The sequence below is a fragment of the Somniosus microcephalus genome, unplaced genomic scaffold, assembly GCF_052327205.1.
Source record: "Somniosus microcephalus isolate GS21.2 unplaced genomic scaffold, FLI_Smic_1.0 unresolved_chr1, whole genome shotgun sequence".
NCBI classification, from domain to species: domain Eukaryota; kingdom Metazoa; phylum Chordata; class Chondrichthyes; order Squaliformes; family Somniosidae; genus Somniosus; species Somniosus microcephalus.
In genome coordinates, this window is record NW_028225179.1 from 146,391,533 (window position 1) to 146,416,418 (window position 24,886).

Sequence of the window (24,886 nt, forward strand, 5' to 3'; positions counted from 1 at the left end):
AATTCCCGAGTCCAAATGGTTTCTGTAAATGGTGAACAACAGTGGTCCCAGCACCGATCATTGTGGAACACAACTTTACACCTTTTGTCAATCTGAGTAACTATTTTGAACCCCTACTCTCTGTTTTCTGTTCTGTCGCTAGCTTGCTATCCATTCTGCTGCTTGCCCCCTGACTCCACATGTTCTGACCTTAGTCACGAGTCTACTATGCGGTACCTTATCGAAGGCCTTTTGGAAATCCAAATATGTTACGTCTACTGAATTCCACTTGTCTACTCTTTCTGTTACTTCAGAGAATTCAATAAGGTTGGTCAAGCATGACCTTCCCTTTTGAAATCAGTGCTGACTATTCTTCATTATATTTTCAGATTCTAGATGTTTTTATATTACATCTTTGAGTAAGGATTCCATTACCTTTCCTACTACTGACGTTCAGCTAATTGGTCTATAGTTTGCTGGACTTGTTCTATCTCACTCACTAATATAAAACTCACTCACTAACCAAAATAAGACCAATCACCTGTGACCTTTGGTTTTCTGTCTCACACCCAAGAGCACTTTAACATGGAAGTTCCTAAATTTGGAGCTTGTTTGCTATGAAATATTATAAGGGGACAGTTTCATTAAATCAAACATTGAGGGAAATAAACTTCATACAGAGTAAGAAACCCCTCCGAACGGTCAGACCATTCTCCCCCGAGAGTGCATTTACACTGCAGCTGCTAGTCAGAGAGCGGTAACTACAGTCCGGGATCAGCCAGGCAGGACTGTGTTCACATTGCTTGGCTCCTGCCTGGCTGGAACTGTACTGACTCTGTCCAGGAGAGAGCTCTGCACAGGGTCAGATACACAGATAGGCAGAGCTTTCACCCAATAGTTCAATAATTATATTCACACGCATTAAGCAAGTGTACTTTAACCTCTTTGTGCATCTGATGGTAAAATGGTGAGATGAGAAGCAGAGTGTGCCAGTGTTTTGTGATTGTTGCGAGTGCTTTACTTCTGTGATTACTGACTGGTGAAAGATGTTTGTTCAGTAAATATACACGTGAAGTACCGATATTGTGTGAGTGTGTAAGGTGTTTTCTACTGAACTAGTTCACGTGGTTAAAACGGTGTCTCTCTGGTCACACCTGTGGCTAGTCAGCCATTTCTATTGGACAACACTGGTCTAGATTCACAGATACATTCATCTCCTTTGGGCAAAGGATACATGCAAGTTACAACTTGAATAGATTAAAGTGACTCTCTTTAAATAATATTTTAATTCTAAGAATTTGAGACTCTTCAGGATTTTACAATTGGATTGTAGCTCTGAGTTGTGTTGTGCAGTCAGATTGAGTCAGTTGTAATGTTGTAGAGTAACTCACAGTACAGTGAGGACAGGAAGAGGCAGTCCAATAATTTCCCCCTTCAACCACCGTCTGCCCCACCTGTGACAGAGATTGTAGGTGCCGCATTGGACTCATCAGTCACCTGAGAACTCATTTTTAGTGTGGAAGCAAGTCATCCTCAGTTCCGAGGGACTGCCTAAGAAGAAGATTATATTTAGAATGTACTTTTCTGTGGAATCCAGTCTGTTACTTTCTTTTTGTGATAAAATGTTCTCTAAACACAAATAGTAATAATTGTTCTTGTTCCGCAGAAATTTCCGGAAACTGAGAAAAGGTATAATTGACACCCTTGATTTGAGTCGATAATTGAATTTCTAACATCTCTCGTCCACCCTGGAATGATCCAACACTGACCTTTATCTCCTGTTCCAGAGCGAAGCGAACTCTCCCAGAGCCGCAGAAGGTTTACCCTTTAATAAATGTGGGGAAGTACATTGGGTCACTGCAGTACAGAGTGTGGAGAAAGATGCTGACGGTGATTAATACAGGTGGGTGTGAGCTTCCTGACACCAGCTATTAAACAGCTCTCTCTATTAGTAGAATAGACCTGTCTTTTTATAATAAATATCTCATTGTATTTGTAACTGACTAGATTTTACTGGTCGTTTTTCTGTTACAATACATAATTATCTGATCAGCTTCCATTTGACATTTTTGCTGAATAATTAGCAGAAATTCCAGTGGGAGCGTTTTCAGGGCAGATGTGGACTGTGCTGAACTTCTGCCTGCCCCATGGATGTGTCCCTGTCCCAAATCCTGGAGTCTTGGCTATTTCCATATTGTGAGTTGGTGCCAATACTATTTCCCGCTTGAATAGGGAGCCAACTTTAGGTGAGAGTAGACTGGTCAGAAATGTAAGGGACATGAGGAGCTACATTTGAAAACTGAAAACTGCTGCTGCTGGAGGCCGGTTTTCTGAAAGCTCACGATCAATCAGCGATAAACGAATCATTTTCCGGTTGACAGACTGTAACTAGTGGGTGCTGCAAGGATCAGTGCTTGGGCCTCAGCTATTTACAATCTATATTCATGACTTAGATGAAGGGACCGAGTGTAATGTATCCAAGTTTGCTGACAATACAAAGCTAGGTGGGTAAGTAAGCTGTGTGGAGGACACAAAGAGCCTGCAATGGGATATAGACAGGTTAAGTGAGTGGATTATAATGTGGCAGATGGAGTCTAATGTGGGGAAATGTGAGGTTATTCACTTTGGTAGGAAGAATAGGAAAACAGAATATTTTTTAAATGGTGAGAAGCTATTAAATGTTGGTGTTCAGAGGCATTTGGATGTCCTCGTACAGGAAACACAGAAAGTTAGCATGAAGGTACAGCAAGTAATTAGGAAGGCAAATGGCATGTTGGCCTTTATTGCAAGGGGATTGGAGTACAAGAGTAAGGAAATCTTACTACAATTGTACAGGGCCTTGGTGAGACCACACCTGGAGCACTGTGCACAGTTCTGGTCTCCTTTATCTGAGAAAGGACATACATGCCTTAGAGGTGGTGCAACGAAGTTTCACTTGATTGATCCCTAGGATGAGAGGGTTGTCCTATGAGGAGAGATTGAGTAGATTGGGACTATAGTCTCTGGAGTTTAGAAGAATGAGAGGTGATCTCATTGAAACATGTAAGATTCTGAGGGGGATTGACAGGGTAGATGCTGAGAGGTTGTTTCCCCTGGCTGGAGAGTCTAGAACTAGGGGGCAGAGTCTCAGGATAAGTAGTCAGCCATTTAAGACCACTTCTTCACTCAGAGTGTTGTGAATCTTTGGAATTCTCTACCCGAAAGGGCTGTGGATGCTGAGTCATTGAGTATATTCCAGGCTGAGAGAGAATGATTTTTGGACTCTAGGGGAATCCAGTGATATGGGGATCAGGCGGGAAAATGGAGTTGAGGTCGACGATCAGCCATGATCTCATGGAATGGCAGAGCAGGCTCGAAGGGCTGTACGGCCGACTCCTGCTCCTATTTCTTATGTTCTTATTACATTTGGGAATTTAACCTTTTAAATGTTAAATACCCCCCATGTCTTCAGTAACACTAGACACCAGGGACAGGGGAAACGGAGTCAGTAAATTATTCAAAAGCAAATTAGATAATTGCTTGAAAAGAAGTATATTAAAGTGTAGGGGGAGTGAGTGGGACAGTGGAATTTGTTTGTCTGGATTGACCTATGATTTAATAATGGTCAATAACCATAGGTCATAGATTTAAAATTATTGGCAAAAAATCTAGATGGGAGATGAGAATTTGATGATTCACCTCCCATTGTGGGTCACTAATCTGAGTTAAACAGGCAATAAGTGCTACTGCCTCAACTCTGCTGGTTTAAAATTACACCATAATTCTCCTCAGCACAAAGCGGCCTTTCCTGAATGTCCACCCAGAGCCTGCTCCACCACAATGTGGGTGGTCAACCCTTCCACTCCATTTTCCCCAACTTAAGCCCCAAACCCAACCCTAATTAATCCCACCACCATTATATTGGGGCGGGGGATACTCGCTCACCAGGGTTGATTACCATTTTCATTTTCTTCCCAATGGAACCAGAAAAATGAGGACGAGCTGTCCAATGCTACAGACTGGCAGGGTCCCCACAGGTACAAGGAGCAATTGACTGAATACATATCAAAGCCCTGTATGAAAACCTGCTCAGTATCATGAACAAGTAATGCTTTAATTTGATTCAAGTGGAGCTAGTGTGTGATGTCCCATATCTAATATTGAATATTAAGCCAGCTATCTTGATGCTTTCTTCATGTGTTAATCTACCACACCAGCTCCTGTGACTCAAACCAAATATCAAAATGGTTGATTGGTGGTCAGGGTTATCCCCAGCAGTCATGGCTTACAACTGCAGTAAGGTTTCTACAGACAGAGGCCCATGTCAGTGTAAGAACTGCGATAGAGAAGACTAGGGATTTTGCCCGGTTTCTCGATGCCTGGATAAACCTTGTAGAGCCCGGCAATACAGATTGTCGAGAGTCTCCAGAATCACTGCAGCTTGCTACATACAACATAATATCGCAGTGAAGACAAGCTTGTTGCCACTGGAAGGGGATGATGAAGAAGACGGGGGAAGAATATCCATTCACACAGCATGAGGAGGTTGCACAGGAAGGGGAGAATGTGGTACAAAACCAGTAGCCACAGACAGGAGGACACCAATTCTAGCGCAGTGCTCTCAATGAATAAAAGCTGACACACTTCCACCGATGTATCAAAGAATCAGGGCGTCCTTCCTGCTACTCCTTCAGACCTCTTGCCACTTGTGTTTCCTGCTGTTTAAGAAGTCACCTGTCCTTTAATTAACAGGCTGCAACAGTGCTCTATTCCCTCCCTGCTAACTCAGACTCTCAATGAGGAGCACTATCACTGCTCCTAACTCGCCCTGTTTGAATAATTAGGGCCCCAGGACATCAGTGGGTTAGTGGCAGAGACACGTGGGCTAATCCAGCAACTGGCGAGAATCCAGCCCCTCACATCGAAATAAAAGACACAGGCACGGACATGGCCTGATTCTGTCATTGAGCATTCTGGGATTCCTTGACTTCTCTATCAATTTTCTCCATGACTCTTCCTAAAATGCAAATCTCTGTGTAGCTTTTCCTTCAAAAAGCTACATCTCTCCCTTCTCAGGGTCTCCTGGTGTACCCCCAACATCTCTAGTGTTGTGCTGTAGATTGAAATCCATGTCCAGCTGAGAGGGCAGACGGGACCTCGGTTTAATGTCTTGTCCGACACTGCAGCACTCCCTCAGTACTGCACTGGAGTGTCAGCCTGGATTTTGTGCTCAAGTCTCTGGAGTTGGGACTTGAACCCATGACCTTCTGACTCAGAGGTGAGAGTGCAACCACTGAGTCACTGCTGATACCTGGTCTGAGTCCTCGAAGTCTCTGAGCTCTGCACAGAACACACAGTCTGCTTATGGAAACTGCAATTTGATGTTCACACCAATAAAGAGGGTAATGGAAAGCCCAAACTATAACTAGCACAAGAACATTCACCAAAAGAATGGTTTAAAAATAAACATGATTACTGCAGTTACCTGTAAGGATGATGAAACATTCCTCTCAATGTCAGTAAATAATGGGACAAATAAAAGGAAAAGAAAAAAACACTGAGTTTTGGAATTCTGAATTAAATGTATTTATAGCATTTTATGCTTTTGTCAGTCTGCATTCAAAAAACAGACTCGTGTTCTAGTTACATCCTACTTCGGAACTGAAGACTGGAAGATAAGTAAAACTCTTTGCAGGGCGGAATAAAGAGACAAACAAACCACAGATAGTTTAATCAGAGAGAAAGTTCCTGCATTCAATGAACTGAAAACTGCTCCGTAGTAAAGGGAGAACCTGTTCGATTGTACAAGATCCTGTCAGTGAGGCAATGAAAGGACATTAAGAGAAGCAAAGAGTGGAGCCAGCTAAGATAGGGAGAATGCATGGGAAAGATTTTCACAAGGAAAAGAGGCAAGATTTGGTAGAAATTGGCAAGAAATTAATAAAATACTGCAGTGAGAGGTGACATGAAATGTGGGTGAGGTCTGTGTTTGCAGCATATTCTGTTTACATTTCAGACTTCATAAGAACATAACAAATAGGAGCTGGAATAGGCCATTTGGCCCTTCGAGCCTGCTCCGCCATTCAACTAGATCATGGCTGATCTTCTACCTCAACTCCACCTTCCCGCACTATCCCCATCTCCCTTAATTTCCTTAGTTCCCAAAAATTTATCGACCTCTCTCTTGAATATACTCAACGACTGAGCATCCACAGCTCTCTGGGGTAGAGAATTCCAAAGATTCACAACCCTCTGAGTGAAGAAATTTCTCCTCATCTCAGTCCTAAATGGCCGACCCCTTATTCTCAGATTGTGACCCCGTGTTCTAGATTCCCCAGCCAGGGGAAACATTTCCGCAGCATTAACTCTGTCAAGCCCCTTAATAGTTTTATATGTTTCAATGAGATCACCTCTCATTCTTCTAAACTCTAGGGAATATAGGCCTAGTCTACTCAGTCTCTCCTTATAGGGCAATCCCCTCATCCCAGGAACCAGTCTGGTGAACCTTCGTTGCACTCCCTCTAAGGCAAGTATGTCTTTCCTTAGGCAAGGAGACCAGAACTGTACACAGTACTCCAGGTGTGGCCTCACCAATGCCCTGTATAATTGTACAGGAAACTTTGGTTTATCCGGAGGTTGTATGTCCGGAAACTTCGATCTAACGGCAGAAATCAGCAGCCGTTTTTGTTAGGTTTTTTTCTTCCCCTAGCATCCACTAGCATTTTTTTTTTAACAGCCAGGCTCTGGAAAGCGTCTCTGTAGCTTAGCAACAGCTTCAGAGATGCTTCCAAGGTACGGGCCGAGTGTTTACAAGCTGTTGCTAAGCAACAGTGTTTGTTGTCAGATACGGAGATGAAAACCTCCGTATCTGACAACATCAGCGCTGGTCTATCCGGAAGTTTGGATAGAACGGCAGCTGCTCGGTCCCATCGGTGCCGGATATCGGGAAGTCTCCTGTAGTAAGACTTCTTTACTCTTGTACTCTAATCCCTTTGTAACAAAAGCTAACATACCATTTATTTTCCTAATTACTTGCTGTACCTGCATGTTAACTTTCAGTGATTCATGTACAAGGACACCCAGGTCCCTCTGAATGCAAACATTTCCCAGTCTCTCCATTCAAAAAATATTTTACTTTTTTGTTTTTCCTACCAAAGTGGATAACTTCACACTTCCCTACATTGTATTCCCTTTGCCATGTTCTTGCCCACTCAGTCAACCTGTCTATATCTCTGCAGCCTCTTTGTGTCCTCCTCACAGCTTACTTTCCCACCTAACTTTGTATCATCAGCAAACTTGGATACGTTACACTCAGTCCCTTCATCTAAGTCATTAATATAGACTGTAAATAGCTGAGGCCCAAGCACTGATCCTTGTGGTCAAACACGATTTCCCTTTCATAAAACCATGTTGACTCTGCCTATCCATATTACGATTTTCTAAGTGCCCTGTTACTCGTCCCTAATAATAGATTCTAGCATTTTGCTGATGTCAGGCTAATTGGCCTATAGTTCCCCGTCTTTTCTCTTCCTCCTTTCTTAAATAGCGGGGTTATGTTTACTACCTTCCAATCCGTGAGGACTGTTCTGGATTCTAGGGATTTCTGGAAGATTAATGCCAGTGCATCCACTATCTCTGCAGCTACCTCTTTTAAAACCTTAGGATGCAGGTTGTCGGGTCCAGGGGATTTGACACCACTTAGTCCCACTTCCTGCAGTTAGCAGGTCATTCAGCCCATTAATGTTTTCTGTGATTGGAGCATCTGTTATTTCTTCTCCCCCTTTTCTTTCTCCCCCTCTACTCAGGGATTTACTTATATTTCAGTTTTCAGTTCTGATGAAGGGTCGACACCCAAGATGTTAACTTGTCTTTTCTTGTTTCAGGTGCTTTTTGTCGTGCGGTATATTTCCAGCATTTTCTGTTTTTATAATAAATACGATAACTGTTGAAGTTAAATGTTGGTACCTGAGAATCATTTTGTGCACAGATCAATCTTTACATAAGCGGAGTCTGTAAATGTAGAATTGCAATAATTTCATGGGATCCTATTCTAAGGATATCGACCCCATCAATCGGAGTGACTGGCACAGTTATACCACACCACACGCAGGGTTACATTCTATGTTTTTAACCAGAATGATTTTAATTTTACCCAATCTATTTGTTGATCAGGTAGAAATATAATCAATGACATCACTGATATTGACCAGTTCTGCATGTGTAACTGCTGGAAGCTGTTGATTACATTTTCTTGTTCAGTTCACTGACCTAGTCCTTTACTTCCTCTGTCTCAGTTTCTTTCAATCCTCCTGACTGTTTATCCCTTTTCCATTTGCCTATCTGATAACTACTTGTATATACTTTCTCTCCTGTTGTGTGAAGGGGATAATTTGTAAGCCACACTTACTCAAGAATTTGGAGCATATAATTAACTTGAAATGAGAATATTTGTAATTATTTTATTGATTCAGCAAACCTGGGCTGCTGGACAATTCCAGACACCGTCTCTAGAGAGGATTACAGTGTGTTTAGATATAAAAGTGTTAATGTTCAGTGTGACCAAAACTGGATTGACCTTGTGTGAAAGTCTACACAAACATCCTTTAGTCAATCATGAATTTCTGTTCATGTTATACTTCACTTCAATGTCTTGTCGACCACATCTGAACCGTGATATTTTAAGGCTCAGATCTCTTCCTTGGCCCATTTATTGTAGATCACAATACACTGTGATGGAGAAAAGCCCCCAGAAATACTGGAAACCCTCAGGAGGTCAGACACAGTATTTTGCTTTTGCACCGTGATGGAGAATATATGGTGAGATAAGGAACCCCTCTCTCTCTCTCTCTCTCTGTCTCTCTCTCTGTCACTCTCTCTCTCTGTCTCTCTCTCCGTCTCTCTCTCTCTCTCTCTCTGTCTCTCTCTCTCTCTCTCTCTGTCTCTCTCTCTCTGTCTCTCTCTCTCTCTCTGTGTCTCTGTCTCTGTCTCTCTCTTTCTCTGTCTCTGTCTCTCTGTCTCTGTTGTGTATGTACCTTTAAGGGAATAACTGGTCTCAGACTGCAGTACCGGTAGTGACCACCCCTGTATAAAAGGCCCTAGCAGGCTTCTGTAGTTTCAGTTTTCAGGTTGTCTCCATTCAGTAAAGACTTGTTAAACCAACTCCTGCATTCCGTGTCTCCATTAACACACGGATGTAACAGTGGCGATGAGTAAGAAACGAACTTACCTGCAACTCGGCAGCACCTCAGACGACGTTATTGAAGGTCGAAGCCAGAAGAAAGAAAAAAAAAATCCAAAGAAACTCGAGAAACGGGCGTCGACCGTGGGCAACCGCCCTCCAAATCATCGAATTGAAAAGTTGCAGGAGAGACTGTCGAGAGCCAGGCTTGGTTCTCCAGTCTGTGGTTTCCCAGCTAATCGGGCTGGGTGGCAGGTAGTGCACTGATCCTTCCTGGGCTGCGGCGGGCTAGAGCTCGATCGGGTGGCTCTGCAACGGGGCCGGGCAGCGAGTCGGGAAGCTGAGAGAGGGTGGAGCACACAGGGCGCGGCCGGTGCTTCAAAGCCGGGCAGCGTTCGGACCTGAGAAGAGGGAGGGAAGTGTCCCAGAGGGTCCGCTCCATGACGGGAACGGTTCTTCAATTAACGGAGCAAATATTGAAGCGCGATAGAAAAATAAAAATACCGCGGAGAGCGGCGTCGGCAGCAGCGATCGGGGAGGCGCGAAGACCATAGGGCGTCGCCATTACAGGATAGTAAAATAAATATAATCACCAGCAACAGCATTGACAGCAGTGGTAGCGGCGGGAAAGCGTGGGAGGCGCCATCTTAACTCAGCGGGGAAGAAGGAAAAGCATGGGAGGCGCCATTTTGATCCATCGGGGACGAAGGAAAAGCGCGGGAGGTGCCATTTTAGATTTTTAAGATGCCAAAGACTGGCGATATCACTGCCTTCGATAATGCAATAGAAGACTGGACCACGTATGTGGAAAGAGTCGAGGTATATTGCGAGGCAAACGAAATAGCCGATGAAAAAAAGGCATCGGTATTGCTTAATTTAATGGGCACAAGAACGTACGGCCTATTGTGGGACCTGATTACTCCAGCCAAACTGAAGGCGAAGAGTTTTAACAAAATTGTTGCTATCCTACAGGAACACCTAAATCCTACACCGCTGCTGATAGCAGAAAGATTTAAATTCCACAGCAGAAATCAGCATAAAAATGAGAGCAATGCTGATTACCTTACGGAACTACGCAAGCTATCAAAGCACTGCCAGTTCGGAGCAGGACTGGCAGATACCTTACGGGACAAATTTGTTTGTGGACTCCTGAGTGAAGGAACCCAGAAGAGGTTACTCTCAGAGAAAGAGCTGACGCTAGATAAGGCTTTCAGCATGGCAGTATCGTACGAAGCAGCAGCAAGGGGAGCTGCGGAAATACAACAAAAGCCACAGGAATACGGCACCCACTAAATGACACGGGGATTTGCAAAATGTTATCGCTGCGGCAGAACAAACCATGACCAGAAGGACTGCTGGTCCAAGGACAAAATATGCAGGCAATGCGGAAAGATGGGACACATTGCACGAGTTTGCAGGTCTGGGAAGAAGACCAACGACAACAAAAAGGCTACAAAGGAACCGTACAGGAAAGTACAAAAGATGACGGACAGTAGTTCCGAAGACCAGATGAGCGATAGTGAATCCAGGAACAAGAGACTAAGCTGTGTCAAACTTCACAACGTAATCGCAAAAGAGGATCACTGAACCATTTGGGTCACCCTCACGATAGCAGGGTCCCAAGTCAAAATGGAATTGGATACAGGATCAGCTCTAACCGTCATGAATCGACGAGACTACGAGCGGCTATTCTCACACATACCCTTGAGAGAGACATCCATTGTCTTGAGGATGTATACGGGGCAAAAAGTATACCCCAGAGGAAAAATAAGGGTGCCTGTCGAATACAACGGCAAGAAAATACGGAAATTGTATCTCTGCATTCTGCAAGATGGTGGACCACCGTTATTGGGACGTGAATGGATCAGAAAGATAAGCTTAGACTGGCACTCCATTCAGGCACTGACGGTGGCTGGTAAAAAGGATGACGACGTCACTCCTGGATGATTGTCAACAATCTTAGCTGACGCCAAAGAGGTATTTCAACAAGAACTGGGCACTCTTAAAGGCGTAACCGCCTCGATAAAAATAGAGGAGAATGCAACTCCCAAGTTTTTCAAAGCAAGACCGGTACCATATGCAATTCGCCCAGCCGTCGAGGCAGAGCTGGAGAATCTGGAGAATGCAGGCGTGTTATCTAAGGTAGACTGGAGCGAGTGGGCGACACCCATCGTTCCAGTCATGAAGAAAACGTTAAACAATAAGTCTGAGGAGCCAAGGAAGGTTTGCATCTGTGGGGACTTCAAGGTGACTGTGAACCCAATCCTTCACACAGTACAATATCCTCTTCCAAGGATAGAAGATATCTTCGCCTCACGATCTGGAGGGAAGCATTTTACAAAAATTGACCTAGCACAAGCATATTTGCAGATGGAGGTTGAAGAATATTCTAGGAAGTATCTCACGATAAACACTCACAAAGGTCTTTACCAGTATAATCGACTGGTATTCGGAGTAGCATCAGCTCCGGCAATATGGCAAAGAGCGATGGAACAAGTCCTGCAAGGGATTCCGGGGACTCAGTGTTACTTGGACGACATCCTAGTGACAGGTGAAGATGACAGTGAACACCTTGCCAACCTAGAGCAGGTGCTCACTAGACTACGTGAACATGGGCTACCAGCCAATCGCCCCAAGTGCGAGTTTTTTAAGAAACAGACATTGTATTGTGGCCACGTGATTGATGAAGAGGTGTTGCATAAGTCCCCTGACAAAATTGAAGCGGTAGTTAAGGCTCCAGCGCCTGAAAATGTGTTGCAACTGAGGTCGTTCCTCGGATTGGTGAATTACTACCATAAGTTTTTGCCGAATTTGTCCACAATTCTGCATCCACTGAACGCCCTACTACGAACGGGAGTAGCATGGAAATGGAGCGATGAATGTAAGCGGACCTTTCAGAAGAGTAAGGATCTAATCACTTCAAGAGAAGTATTGGCTCACTACAACCCATCACTACCGATAAGACTGGCGTGTGATGCGTCTCCCTACGGCATTGGGGCGGTACTATCACATAAATTCCTTGATGGTTCTGAGAAGCCGATAGCTTTTGCGTCACGCTCGTTAACTTCAGCCGAGCATAACTACGCCCAGATTGACAGAGAGGCCCTCAGCTTGGTGTGGGGGGTGAAGAAGTTCAATCACTACCTGCACGGTCAGAAATTTACTCCACTAACGGATCATCAACCTCTCGTCTCCATTTTCAACCCTCAGAAGGGCGTACCGATAAGGACGGCACAACGGCTACAGAGGTGGTCCCTTTTCCTAGGGGCACACCAATATGACATTGAGAACAAAGGAACTAAACAGCATGGGAATGCTGATGGATTGTCGCGCCTACCGTTGCCGACGGTGGAAGAAGAACTGGCAGTGGATCCAGTGGAGTTATTCCACTCAACTATAGTCGAATGTCTCCCTGTGACGAATGCAAACATAGAAAAGGAAACATGAAATGACCCGACACTCTCCTGGGTCTATGATTTAACGGTGAAGGGATAGCCAGCAGATGGCGAACCATTGCTGCCAGCATTCTCGCCGAGAAGAGAACAGCTGTCAGTGTGCCGAGGAACATTGATGTGTGGATCCAGAGTAGTAATTCCACCCAAATTGAAGGATAGAGTGCTCAATGAGCTTCATGAGGGTCATCTGGGAGGGGTAAAAATGAAGAACTTAGCCAGAGCGTTTGTGTGGTGGCCGGGAATCGATAGAGAAATCGAAGAGATGACCAAGAGCTGTACAGGATGCTAGAAGGTCCAAAACGCCCCACCACAAGCCCCTCTACATCCATGGGAGTGGCCCTCATCTCCATGGCAAAGGGTGCACATTGATTTTGCTGGTCCCTTTATGGACTCGATGTTTTTAATTGCAGTGGATGCACATTCAAAGTGGCCAGAGGTAATAAAAATGTCCTCAACCACCACAGAAAAAACTATCACAGTCTTATGAACCATATTCGCCAGGAATGGGCTGCCTGAACAGATTTTCTCTGACAATGGACCACAGTTTATGTCTGAAGAGTTCCAGAGGCTCTTAAAGAACAATGGTGTTAAGCATTACACATCCACCCCATATCATCCAGCCACTAATGGATTGGCCGAGAGGTTTGTTCAAACATTCAAGAAGGCTATCAAGGCAATGTGTAATGAAGATATACCCCTACAACACAAGGTGGATAACTTCTTGTTTGCCTACCGGAATGCGACACATGCGGTTACCAACCAAACTCCAGCCATGATGTTCTTCAATTGAAGACTACGACGCCGCTTGGATTTGGTTAAGCCAAACGTCAGAAGAGATGTGGAGAACAGGCAGTTTCAGAATATGAATGAAAGGCCGACCAGGAATTTTAAGATAGGGCAACCAGTTTTGGCCCGGGACTACCGCACAGAGAAATGGCAGCCAGGAACGATCTGTACATGGCAAGGACCTCTGATGTATACCGTGGACGTTGGAGAGAGCATTGGAAGACGCCATGCTGACCAGATTCTAGAGTCACTGGAAAACGTCAACTCCACACCACGATCTGATACACCTGGCGATGAAACCGAAGTACCAATTGCATCTACCGCAGAATCGGTGATTTTGGAAGCAGACGAACCAAACAACGACATTGATCCCGACTCAACCTTGCCAGAAGAACCTGATATCCCAAAGAGGCGTTATCCAGACAGAATCAGGAAGCCTCCTCAAAGACTGAACTTATAATTGCTTAACTTCAACCAATGTATCTAGCAACCGTAATAGTAATTGTAATTAGTTATTATTTAGTTGTTAAATGAATGTTGTGTACTGTTTATCTAAAAGGGGAGGAATTGTTGTGTATGTACCTTTAAGGGAATAACTGGTCTCAGACTGCAGTACCGGCAGTGACCACCCCTGTATAAAAGGCCCTAGCAGACTTCTGTAGTTTCAGTTTCTGGGTTGTCTCCATTCAGTAAAGACTTGTTAAACCAACTCCTGCATTCCGTGTCTCCATTAACACACGGATCTAACAGTCTCTCTGTCTCTGTCTCTGTCTCTCTCTGTCTCTGTCTCTCTCTCTCTCTCTCTCTCTGTCTCTCTCTCTCTCCATCTCTCTCTCCATCTCTCTCTCTATCTGTCTCTCTCTCTCTCCGTCTCTCTCTCCGTCTCTCCGTCTGTCTCTCCGTCTCTCTCTCTCTCTGTCTCTCTCTCTCTCTGTCTCTCTCTCTCTCTGTCTCTCTCTCTGTCTCTCTCTCTGTCTCCTCTGTCTCTCTGTCTCTCTATCTCTGTCTCTCTCTACTGTCTCTCTATCTCTCTTTCTGTCTGTCTCTCTCTCCCTCTGTCTCAGTCTCTCTCTCTCTCTCTGTCTCTGTCTCTCTCTCTCTCTCTATCTGTCTCTCTTTCTATCTGCCTCTCTCTCTCTCTGTCTCTCTCTCTGTCTCTCTCTCTGTCTCTCTCTCTGTCTCTGTCTATCTCCCTGTCTCTGTCTATTTCCCTGTCTCTGTCTCTCTCTGCCTCTCTCTCTCTTTGCCTGTCCCTCCCCCTGTCTCTCTCCCTCTCGTCTGTGTCTCTGTCTCTCTCTCTCTCTCTCTCCCCCTCTCATCTGTGTCTCCGTCTCTGTCTCTCTCTCTGTCTCGCTCTCTGTCTCGCTCTCTGTCTCTCTCTCTGTCTCTCTCTCTCTCTCTCTGTTTCTCTCTCTGTCTCTCTCACTGTGCCTGTCCCTGTCTGTGTCTTTCTCTGTCTCTCTCTCTCTCCATGTCTGTCTATCCCCCTGTCTCTGTCTATCTCCCTGTCTCTGTCTATCTCCCCGTCTCCGTCTATCTCCCCGTCTCCGTCTATCTCCCCGTCTCCGTCTATCTCCCCGTCTCCGTCTATCTCCCCGTCTCCGTCTATCTCCCCGTCTCCGTCTATCTCCCCGTCTCCGTCTATCTCCCCGTCTCCGTCTATCTCCCCGTCTCCGTCTATCTCCCCGTCTCCGTCTATCTCCCCGTCTCCGTCTATCTCCCCGTCTCCGTCTATCTCCCCGTCTCCGTCTATCTCCCCGTCTCCGTCTATCTCCATCTCCGTCTATCTCCCTGTCTCCGTCTATCTCCCTGTCTCCGTCTATCAAATCAATTCAATTCAATTCAATTCAATTCAATTCAAATCGCTTTATTGGCATGCTAAGGTACATCTTATGTTGCCAAAGCATCAAAATACATTTATGGTTGAACACATAAACGCAGTTCTATTCATACAGTGTATAAACAGGTATATCCCTGAGTGTATAAATATACATTCGCATTATTTATATATACTCTTTTCTTAGGTTTACTGGTTGTCCCTCTGTTCATGGCAAGCTGTAACATAGTGTGCCGCCAGTGCTACACAGCTTCTCTCCTCCCCCAGTAGGTATGGGAGTTTTTGGTCGTCATTCAAATTTCTGAATTCAGGGCATATTTGTGAGAATTTTTGGTAGAAATTCTCTCTGATGCCCTGATATTTTCCACAGGCTGTGAAGAAGTGCATCTCTGTCTCCACTACTCCCTGACTGCAGTGAGAGCATATCCTGTCATCTCTTGGCAGCCTGGTCTGCCTGTGTCTGCCTTTTTTGATCGCTAGGCTATGTTCGCTAAGTCTGTACCTTGTCAAGGTTTTTCTCAGTTTGTTATCCTTTACCATGGTCAGGTACTCAGCCATGTTGTATTGTCTGTTTAGGGCCAAGTAGCAATTGAGTTTGCTTTGGGTTTTTGTTGTTTCTGCCCAATATGACAGGTATTTTTCCTTTTGTTTAGTGACAATTGTGTTGGGTCGAATTCTCTGTGCTATGATGTCACTGTCCTGGGGCTGGTTATTGTTAGTAGTGTTAGTGGTTGCTTCACTGAGTCCCAGGACTAGTTGACTGAGGGAGTTATTCTTTATGGTCCTCTCTTGGCATTTCAAGGCTTCGTAATGATAGCAGTGGGGGTTGCTCATTTTTAGGTGTTTCCAAAATTTGGTGGCTCTTTTTTGGATAGTAATTATTAGTGGAAATTGGCCTAGTTCTGCCCTGCATGCATTGTTTACGGTTTTCCTTTGAGTCCGGAGGATACTTTTACAGAATTCTGCATGTAGGATCTCAATTGGGTGTTTGTCCCATTTTGCAAATTCTTGTTGTGTTAGCGGTCCCCACACTTCACTGCCATAGAGTGCAATTGGTTCAATTACTGATTTGAAAATTTTGAGCCAAATGTTAATTGGGATTTCTATTTGGATTGATCTTTTAATGGCGTAGAAAGCCCTTCTTGCTTTCTCTTTCAGTTCATTCACAGCCAGTTTGAAATTTCCCATAGAGCTGATTTTTATGCCCAAGTATGTGTAGTTAATGGTTTGTTCGATTTTAGTTGTTCCTAGTGTGAGATTTATTTTGGGTCCCTGATGTCTGGATCTTTGTTGGAACACGAGGACTTTGGTTTTTTGGAGGTTTATTGTCAGGGCCCAGGTCTGACAGACTGATTCCAGCAGATCCAGGTTCTGCTGTAGACCCTCCTTAGTTGGTGACAGCAGAACCAGGTTGTCTGCAGAGAGGAGGAATTTAACCTTGGATTCATATAGGGTGAGGCCGGGTGCTGTAGATTGTTCAAGTAGTTTTGCCAATTCATTTATGTAAATATTAAAGAGTGTCAGTGAGATTGGCGAGCCCTGCGTCACCCCCCGCCCCTGTGGGAAGTATTTTGTTTGTTTGTCTCCAATTTTAACTGCACATTTGTTGTTTGTATACATTGATTTAATTACATCATATGCTTTTCCCCCTACCCCGCTTTCGATAAGTTTCAGGAATAGACCGTCGTGCCAGATGGAATCGAAAGCCTTCTGGAAATCTATAAAGCATGCGTAGATTTTGCTTTTATTTTGATGGACGTGTTTGTCAATTAGGGTCTGTAGGGTGAAGATATGATCTGATGTTCTATAGTTTGGCAGGAATCCAATTTGGCTTTTACTCAAGACATTGTGCTCCTCAAGGAAGTTTATAAGTCTTTTGTTTATGATACTACAGAAAACCTTTCCCATGTTACTGTTTACACAGATGCCTCGATAGTTATTTGGGTCACCTTTATCCCACTTTTGTATATGGGCGTTATGAGTCCTTTGTTCCAGATATCAGGGAAGTAACCGACACTCAGAACCAAGTTGAAGAGTTTCAGTATAACCAATCTCATTTTATCGTCCGTGTGTTTAATCATCTCGCTTAGGATGCCGTCTGCCCCGCAAGCCTTTCCTGGTCGCAGGTCCTTGAGTTTTTCAATTAGCTTTTTTTCAGATATTATGGTGTCCATCGGGTTTTGGTTATCTTTTATGGCAGATTCTAGCTTTGCCAGTTTTTCGCATATTTGGTATTGCTCTGGGCTTAGTGTGTTTTTCTGGTATAATTTTTCAAAATGGTTTTCCCATGTGTCACCATTTTGAATGGCCAATTCATCGTGTTGTTTTTTGTGTAATGTATTCCAGTTGTCCCAGAAACAATTGGAATCAATGGATTCCTCAATGGAGATGAGTGTATTCTTAATATACTGCTCTTTCTTGGTTCTGAGTGTGCGTTTGTATTGTGTTAGTGCCTGACAATAAGTAAGGCGTAATTCCTCATTTTCTGGTTGTCTGTGTTTTTGGTTTGATATTTTTCTGAGTTTTTTCCTCATGTTCTGGCAATCGGAGTCAAACCATTTTTCGTAGTTTTTTGTTTTGGGTTTGTTCTTTCGAACTTTCAAGTTTGACATTGATGCCAGATTATCAAAAATATTATTTAGGTTATTCACTGCCCGGTTTACGCCTTCTTTATTGTGTGTGTATGTATTTTCCAGAAAGGTGTCCAAGAGAGCTTGAGTTGTTTGGTTGCTAATTGCTTTCTGGTATATTTCCGTGCTGTTTTTGGCCCATCTGTAAGATTTTTTTAATGTTGTACAGTTTACTGGGTTGTGTTTCTGTGTTGGTTGTTTCTGTCCTTTCAAGATATGCAGTAATTTGACTGTGGTCTGACAATGTTGTTTGCGGTTTGACGGTGAATGTTCTGAAAGAGGATGGGTCTAGATCTGTAATCATATAGTCTACGGTGCTGAAGCCAAGAGGTGAGCAATAGGTGGGTCTTCCTAGGAAGTCTCCCAATAACCTACCATTGACAATGTACAGACCCAGGCTTCGACAGAGCTGCAGTAGCTGTTTTCCGTTAGTATTTGTCTGTTTGTCGCAGTTATGCCTGTGTGGATGGGAAGGGAGATCAAAATGGTTATTCCCAAATATGTAATTATTCCCGTGATTGTTGGTGAAGTCTGGTTCTTCTCCCATTCTTGAGTTGAGGTCCCCACATATTAACACATTTCCCTGGGCCTGGAATTGGATAATCTCCCTCTCTATGTTGGAGAAGGTGTCCTCTTTGAAGTACGGGGAATCTGTCGGGGGGATATAGAGTGTGCAAATGAAAATATATTTCCTGCTGGAGATGATGCCCCTCTTAATTTTTAGCCATAAGTGGTTTTCGCCCTTTTCCACAAATTCAATGCAACTCCTAAGTTCTGCTTTGATCCAAATCAGTATGCCTCCAGATTCTCTGCCCTGGGTTACTCCTAGCAATTTATTGGAGGGGACCACCAGCTCTGTGTACCCAATGGGACAGCCAGTGTGTCCTTCTCCTCTACACCAGGTTTCCTGTAGAAAGATAATGTCTAGATTTTTAATCTCATCTAGGAACTCTGGGGTCTCACTCTTCATGCCAAGCATAGAAGAGCGTAGACCTTGGATATTCCAGGTTGGTATATATAAGGATTTCATGCTAAACTTGATTTTTTTTTTTTTTTCTGTGATCGGTTAAAATATGATAAATAGTAAAATGTGTTTGTCGTGTCTAAATGGGGAAAAAAGAACATTTCAATTGTCTATAAATGCTGAGGATAATTGGTTACAAATTTTTCTAACAACTAGTCCTTATTTATTCTGGTCCATAAGTCGGGAGTGGATGCTGCTGATCGCCTGCATTATGTCTCTTCGTGGATTGCCTCTGCCAGTGGTGTTGTGTGTGCTCTGAGCACATCTCCCTCTGTCTGGTTGGGGGTGGTCCTGTTCCCCTGTAGTACATGAGTGGTGCAGTTCCGACATTGTTGTTGTGCGTGGGGATCCTCTCTGTTCCCGGTTGGTGTGGTGATGGTCTTTGTGGTAGTCCTGATCTGTATCCCGTTGGTCTTTGGTGATCGGGAGGGGGTCTTTTTGGGATCCGGTTAAACGCGACGTCCTTCAGGTCCTTTGCAAAGACCGACATTTGGTTCCTGTGGATATGGACTCGGTCGTAAAGACATTCCACATTGAGGGTGGGGTGTTGGGCCAGGTGCACGTTATGTTTTGATTCACAGTCTCTTTCTATTCTTGCATTTATCTCTTGGATTAATCTGTTGTTGAAGTTTCTTCTCGGCAATATTGTTGAAACCGTGATTCTAGTGTTTGGGAAGGTGTCGCTTGCCTTCTTGATCATTGATCCTAGCGATGTTGCTACCCTTTCCTGCTGAGCTCTTAGTTCATTTGTGCCAGTGTGTCTCCGTCTATCTCCCTGTCTCCGTCTATCTCCGTCTCTGTCTATCTCCCTGTCTCCGTCTATCTCCCTGTCTCCGTCTATCTCCCTGTCTCCGTCTATCTCCCTGTCTCCGTCTATCTCCCTGTCTCCGTCTATCTCCCTGTCTCCGTCTATCTCCCTGTCTCCGTCTATCTCCCTGTCTCCGTCTATCTCCCTGTCTCCGTCTATCTCCCAGTCTCCGTCTATCTCCCTGTCTCCGTCTATCTCCCTGTCTCCGTCTATCTCCCTGTCTCCGTCTATCTCCCTGTCTCCGTCTATCTCCCTGTCTCCGTCTATCTCCCTGTCTCCGTCTATCTCCCTGTCTCCGTCTATCTCCCTGTCTCCGTCTATCTCCCTGTCTCTGTCTATCTCCATCTCCGTCTATCTCCCTGTCTCCGTCTATCTCCCTGTCTCCGTCTATTTCCCTGTCTCTGTCTCTCTGTCTCTCTCTCCGTCTCTCTCTCCGTCTCTCTCTCCGTCTCTCTCTCCGTCTCTCCCTCCGTCTCTCCCTCCGTCTCTCCCTCCGTCTCTCCCTCCGTCTCTCCCTCCGTCTCTCCCTCCGTCTCTCCCTCCGTCGCTCCCTCCGTCGCTCCCTCCGTCGCTCTCTCTGTCTCTCCCTCCGTCTCTCCCTCCGTCTCTCCCTCCGTCTCTCCCTCTCTCTCTCCCTCTCTCTCTCCCTCTCTCTCTCCCTCTGTCGCTCCCTCTGTCGCTCCCTCTCTGTCTCTCCCTCTCTGTCTGTCGCTCCCTCTGTCGCTCCCTCTCTGTCGCTCCCTCTCTGTCGCTCCCTCTCTGTCTCTCCCTCTCTGTCTCTCCCTCTCTGTCTCTCCCTCTCTGTCTCTCCCTCTGTCTCTCCCTCTGTCTCTCCCTCTGTCGCTCCCTCTGTCGCTCCCTCTGTCGCTCCCTCTCTGTCGCTCCCTCTCTGTCGCTCCCTCTCTGTCGCTCCCTCTCTGTCTCTCCCTCTCTGTCTCTCCCTCTCTGTCTCTCCCTCTCTCTCTCCCTCTCTCGCTCCCTCTGTCGCTCCCTCTCTGTCTCTCCCTCTCTGTCTCTCCCGCTCCCTCTGTCGCTCCCTCTGTCGCTCCCTCTGTCGCTCCCTCTCTGTCTCTCCCTCTGTCTCTCCCTCTGTCTCTCCCTCTCTCTCTCCCTCTCCCTCTGTCGCTCCCTCTGTCGCTCCCTCTCTCTCTCCCTCTCTCTCTCCCTCTCGCTCTCCCTCTCGCTCTCCCTCTCGCTCTCTCTCCCTGTCGCTCCCTCTGTCGCTCCCTCTGTCGCTCCCTCTGTCGCTCCCTCTCTGTCTCTCCCTCTCTGTCTGTCGCTCCCTCTGTCGCTCCCTCTGTCTCCCTCTGTCTCTCCCTCTCTGTCTCTCCCTCTCTGTCTCTCCCTCTCTGTCTGTCTCTCCCTCTGTCTCTCCCTCTGTCTCTCCCTCTGTCACGCCCTCTGTCTCGCCCTCTCTGTCTCTCCCTCTCTGTCTCTCCCTCTCTCTGTCTCTCTGTGTGTCTCGCTCTGTGTGTCTCTCCCTGTCTCTCTCTCTCTCTGCCTGTCCCTGTCTGTGTCTTTCTCTGTCTCTCTCTCTCTCTCTCTCCATGTCTGTCTATCTCCCTGTCTCTATCTATCTCCCTGTCTCTGTCTATTTCCCTGTCTCTGTCTCTCTCTGTGCCTCTCTTTCTCTTTGCCTGTCCCTCCCCCCCTCTCGTCTGTGTCTCTGTCTCTCTCTCTCTCTCTCCCTCTCGTCTGTGTCTCTCTCTCTCTCTCTCTCTCTCTCCCTCTCATCTGTGTCTCTGTCTCTCTCTCCACTTCTCGTCTGTGTCTCTCTCTCTCTCGCGCTCTCTCTCTCTCTCTATGTATCTCTCTCTCTATGTATCTCTCTCTGGGTGCCTGGCTCGCTGTCTGTCTCTCTCTTTGCCCGACTATTTCTCTCTCTTTGCCTGTCCATCTCTGTCTCTCCCCCTCTCCCCACCCCCCACCGTCTCCCCCTTTCTCCTTCTCTGTCGTTCCGTCTCTGTGCCTCTCTCTCTCTCTCTCTCTCTCTCATACTCTCCCACTCTCTGCCTCCCTCCCTCTCTCTCTCTCTCATTGTCTCTCTTTCCGCTTCTGTGTCTGTCCTCCGTCGCTCTTTTTGGCCCCCCCCTGTTTATTTCTCCCTCTCGCCGCAGGGTGTGTCCACCCGGTAAAACGTTTCCCCAACAGTGTCTTCCCGTTTCCCCTGTGCCCTGCTGAATTAATTTCTAATTCTGGTTCATTGACGATTTTACCACTCACTAACCGGCTGTGAAAGTTGCAGTGAGTGACTAACTTTCTATCTGTGTCCCTCTGTCACCAGCTCCAGTCACCTTGGACCCTAATACGGCCAGTCCTTACCTTCTCCTGTCTGAGGGCCTGAGCACCGTGAGATACACCGGGAAACGGCAGCAGATCCCCGACAATCCGGAGAGATTTGAGCCCTGTCCCTGTGTCCTGGGATCCGAGGGATTCACATCAGGGAAACATTTCTGGGAGGTGGAGGTGGGAAACAAGACTGAGTGGTTTCTGGGTGTGGCGAAGGAGTCCATCAACAGGAACGGGCAAATCAACCTGACTCCAGGCAACGGATTCTGGGCAGTGGCGCTGAGAGTTGGGAATAAATACCGAGCTTGGGACATATCATCGAAAAGCTTAGCGCTGAGTGTGAACCCGAGAAAGATTCGAGTCTGCCTGGATTATGAGGGAGGGAAGGTGTCCTTTTATAACTCAGATAACAAGTCCCATATCTACACTTTCACTGATACATTCACTGAGAAACTCTATCCTTACTTCAGTCCATCTCTCACTTATGGGGATAAAAACACAGGCCCGCTGAAAATCTGTCCCCGGACAGTAACAATCCAGGAGGATGAGGGTTTTACCCCTTTATTATAAAAAATAAAACAGCTTCTTATACCAGGCACAATATTCCCAGACTCGGCACCTCCGGCGAGACCACGCAGGCAGCCTGAAGCTTATTGGAAACCCGCGGTGCACCGGCCCGACACTCCACCCATTGACTCACCCGGTGACTGCCAGGTCCCGGCAGTGGAGCAGGAGTCTGGGAAAATCCCACCCGATAACACCGATAAATACCCGCAGGGTCTGGGAAAATCACACCCAAATAATCACCGATAAATACCCGCAGAGTCTGGGAAAATCCCACCCAAATAATCACCGATAAAAACCCGCAGGGTCTGGGAAAATCCCACCCAAATAATCACCGATAAATACCCGCAGAGTCTGGGAAAATCCCACCCAAATAATCACCGATAAATACCCGCAGGATCTGGGAAAATCCCACCCCCTTTATTAATTTTTAAAAAAATAATTCATTCATGGGACCCGGGCGTCGCTGGCAAAGCCAGCATTTATTGTCCATCCCTAAATAACTGCAGTAATCGGGATACCTACCCTTTGCCATCACCAAGTGCCTCAGCGATTGAGAAAACAGTTTGATTTTAGGATCCCAGCTTCTGTTTATAATAGTAAATTGTATGAGTATCAGTAAACAATGAACTGAACCATAGTGATAGAATCGGCTCACACACTGTAACACATTGCTTTAAGAATAATGTCCTGTGTAAGATGTTGGAAACTGCTGAATTGATGGTGTATCGGGTCTGTATAATTATTCCATTCCCTGTGGTCCTGAATGTATTTCTCTACATGTATTTAGTGCTCTGCTCTATATCTCTGGAGGTGATCTTTATGTGAGGTCCCTCAGCTTCACTGACTGTGTTTGACATGTGATGTAAGGTCACTGCAATATACATCCAATACTTTGTAGAAATACTTGCGATGCAATCTGATCATGGGTTTACTTGTTGGTCATTTAAAGCATCTCTCTATTTACAACATGTCTGTGATGAGTGTGTAATGTGAGAGTTTGGGATCTATAACAAAGTTCCTTACAATCGTTCCCGTCTGACAGAGTGACCGCTCCAGTCTGATAGGTGATCAGACTCCAGTTAACATCATATGAATGTAACAGACCGGGGATGGAAAGGGTTAATCAGGGATTCCTGCAGCTAAGCTGAAGTGAATTCATGAAGTTTGTTAGTGTAGTAATGAAGCAGAGGGGAGATGAGGAGATATTTGATGCAGCGAGTTGTTATGATCTGGAATGCACTGCCTGAAAGCGGAGTGGAAGCAGATTCAATAGTAACTTTCAAAAGGGATTTGGACAAATACTTCAAGGGGAGGAATTTGCAGGGATATGGGGAAAGAGCGGGGAGTGGGACTGATTGGATAGCTCTTTCAAAGAGGCTCGATGGGCCAAATGGCCTCCTTCTGTGCTGTAAGATTCTATGACTGTCAATGAGTGGTGTCAATTCTCAGCTTTAGTCTGTCACGTATGATAATATAATCTCCAAACCATGGTGCCTTAGAACAATGTTAACATTGTGTGCCCAGGGGAATTACTTGCTGTTTATTGACTTGACACAGAAGGGACACATGAATGTTAGTTGGTCAAGGTAAAGCCAGCATGGGAATGTAGAAAGGGTGCCAGGGACAGACAAACCGGTGCCTAAAGAGACACAATTCAGAATCAAGCTTGGGGGCGACCAGGTTCCCAGTGAGGACGGACCGAGCAGCTACACGAAAGAATGGGTGGGATGAGAAGGTGCTGTTACCCATTGACAGGAGCTACAAGGACTTGGGTGCTAAGTCCTGCAGGAAGAGAAACATCTGTGTTGACACTTTCTGATAATCAAAGAGTGGGAAGGACCAGGGAACGCAGCTGCTGAGACACGCTGACAATCACAGGACAATGATAAGAGAGGGTATAAAAATAGAGAGCCTGAACCGAGGAGGAGAGCTACGGTGAATCCTCCACAGAAGAAGCCTTGGTTGGCGTAGTTCCCAGGACAGAGACAATCATTGTGATCACTGTGCCCTGTTAGGTGAGGCTGTCTTATGGCGGGAATGTTGTACGATGTCCTCTACCTGCTGTGACATGTTGCTGCTTTGCTGGCATGTTTCAAGTCTCTCGCAAATAAAGCTTCAATTGATTTTAATCAACATATATGTAGTCGTGTCTGATTCAACAGGCCTGAACTCAAATTATATTTAGGGACACAGTACATCATTTGGCCAGCAGGTGTTATCAGTTCCTGTTGCCTGGTTCCATTCTTATCTGTTGAGTCATAGCCAGAGAATCACTTGCAATGGATTCTCTTCCTGGTGTCCCCCAAGGTCCTATTCTAGGCCTCCTCCTATTGCTCATCTACATGTTGCCCCTC

The 24,886-nt window shown here is 45.6% G+C and overlaps 1 protein-coding gene across 1 annotated transcript in view; it reads left to right on the forward strand.

Annotated features, from left to right (window-relative positions):
- The window catches only part of LOC147096203 (zinc-binding protein A33-like), a 45,871-nt gene extending 21,212 nt beyond the window's left edge, over nt 1-24,659 (forward strand). The window contains exons 5-7 of the mRNA XM_085975072.1: nt 1,646-1,668; nt 1,767-1,882; nt 21,961-24,659. Of these exons, the coding sequence (XP_085831198.1) occupies nt 1,646-1,668; nt 1,767-1,882; nt 21,961-22,535 (714 nt within the window). The 3' untranslated portion in view covers nt 22,536-24,659. The remainder of the gene's footprint in view (nt 1-1,645; nt 1,669-1,766; nt 1,883-21,960) is intronic.
- The last annotated feature ends 227 nt before the right edge of the window (nt 24,660-24,886 follow it).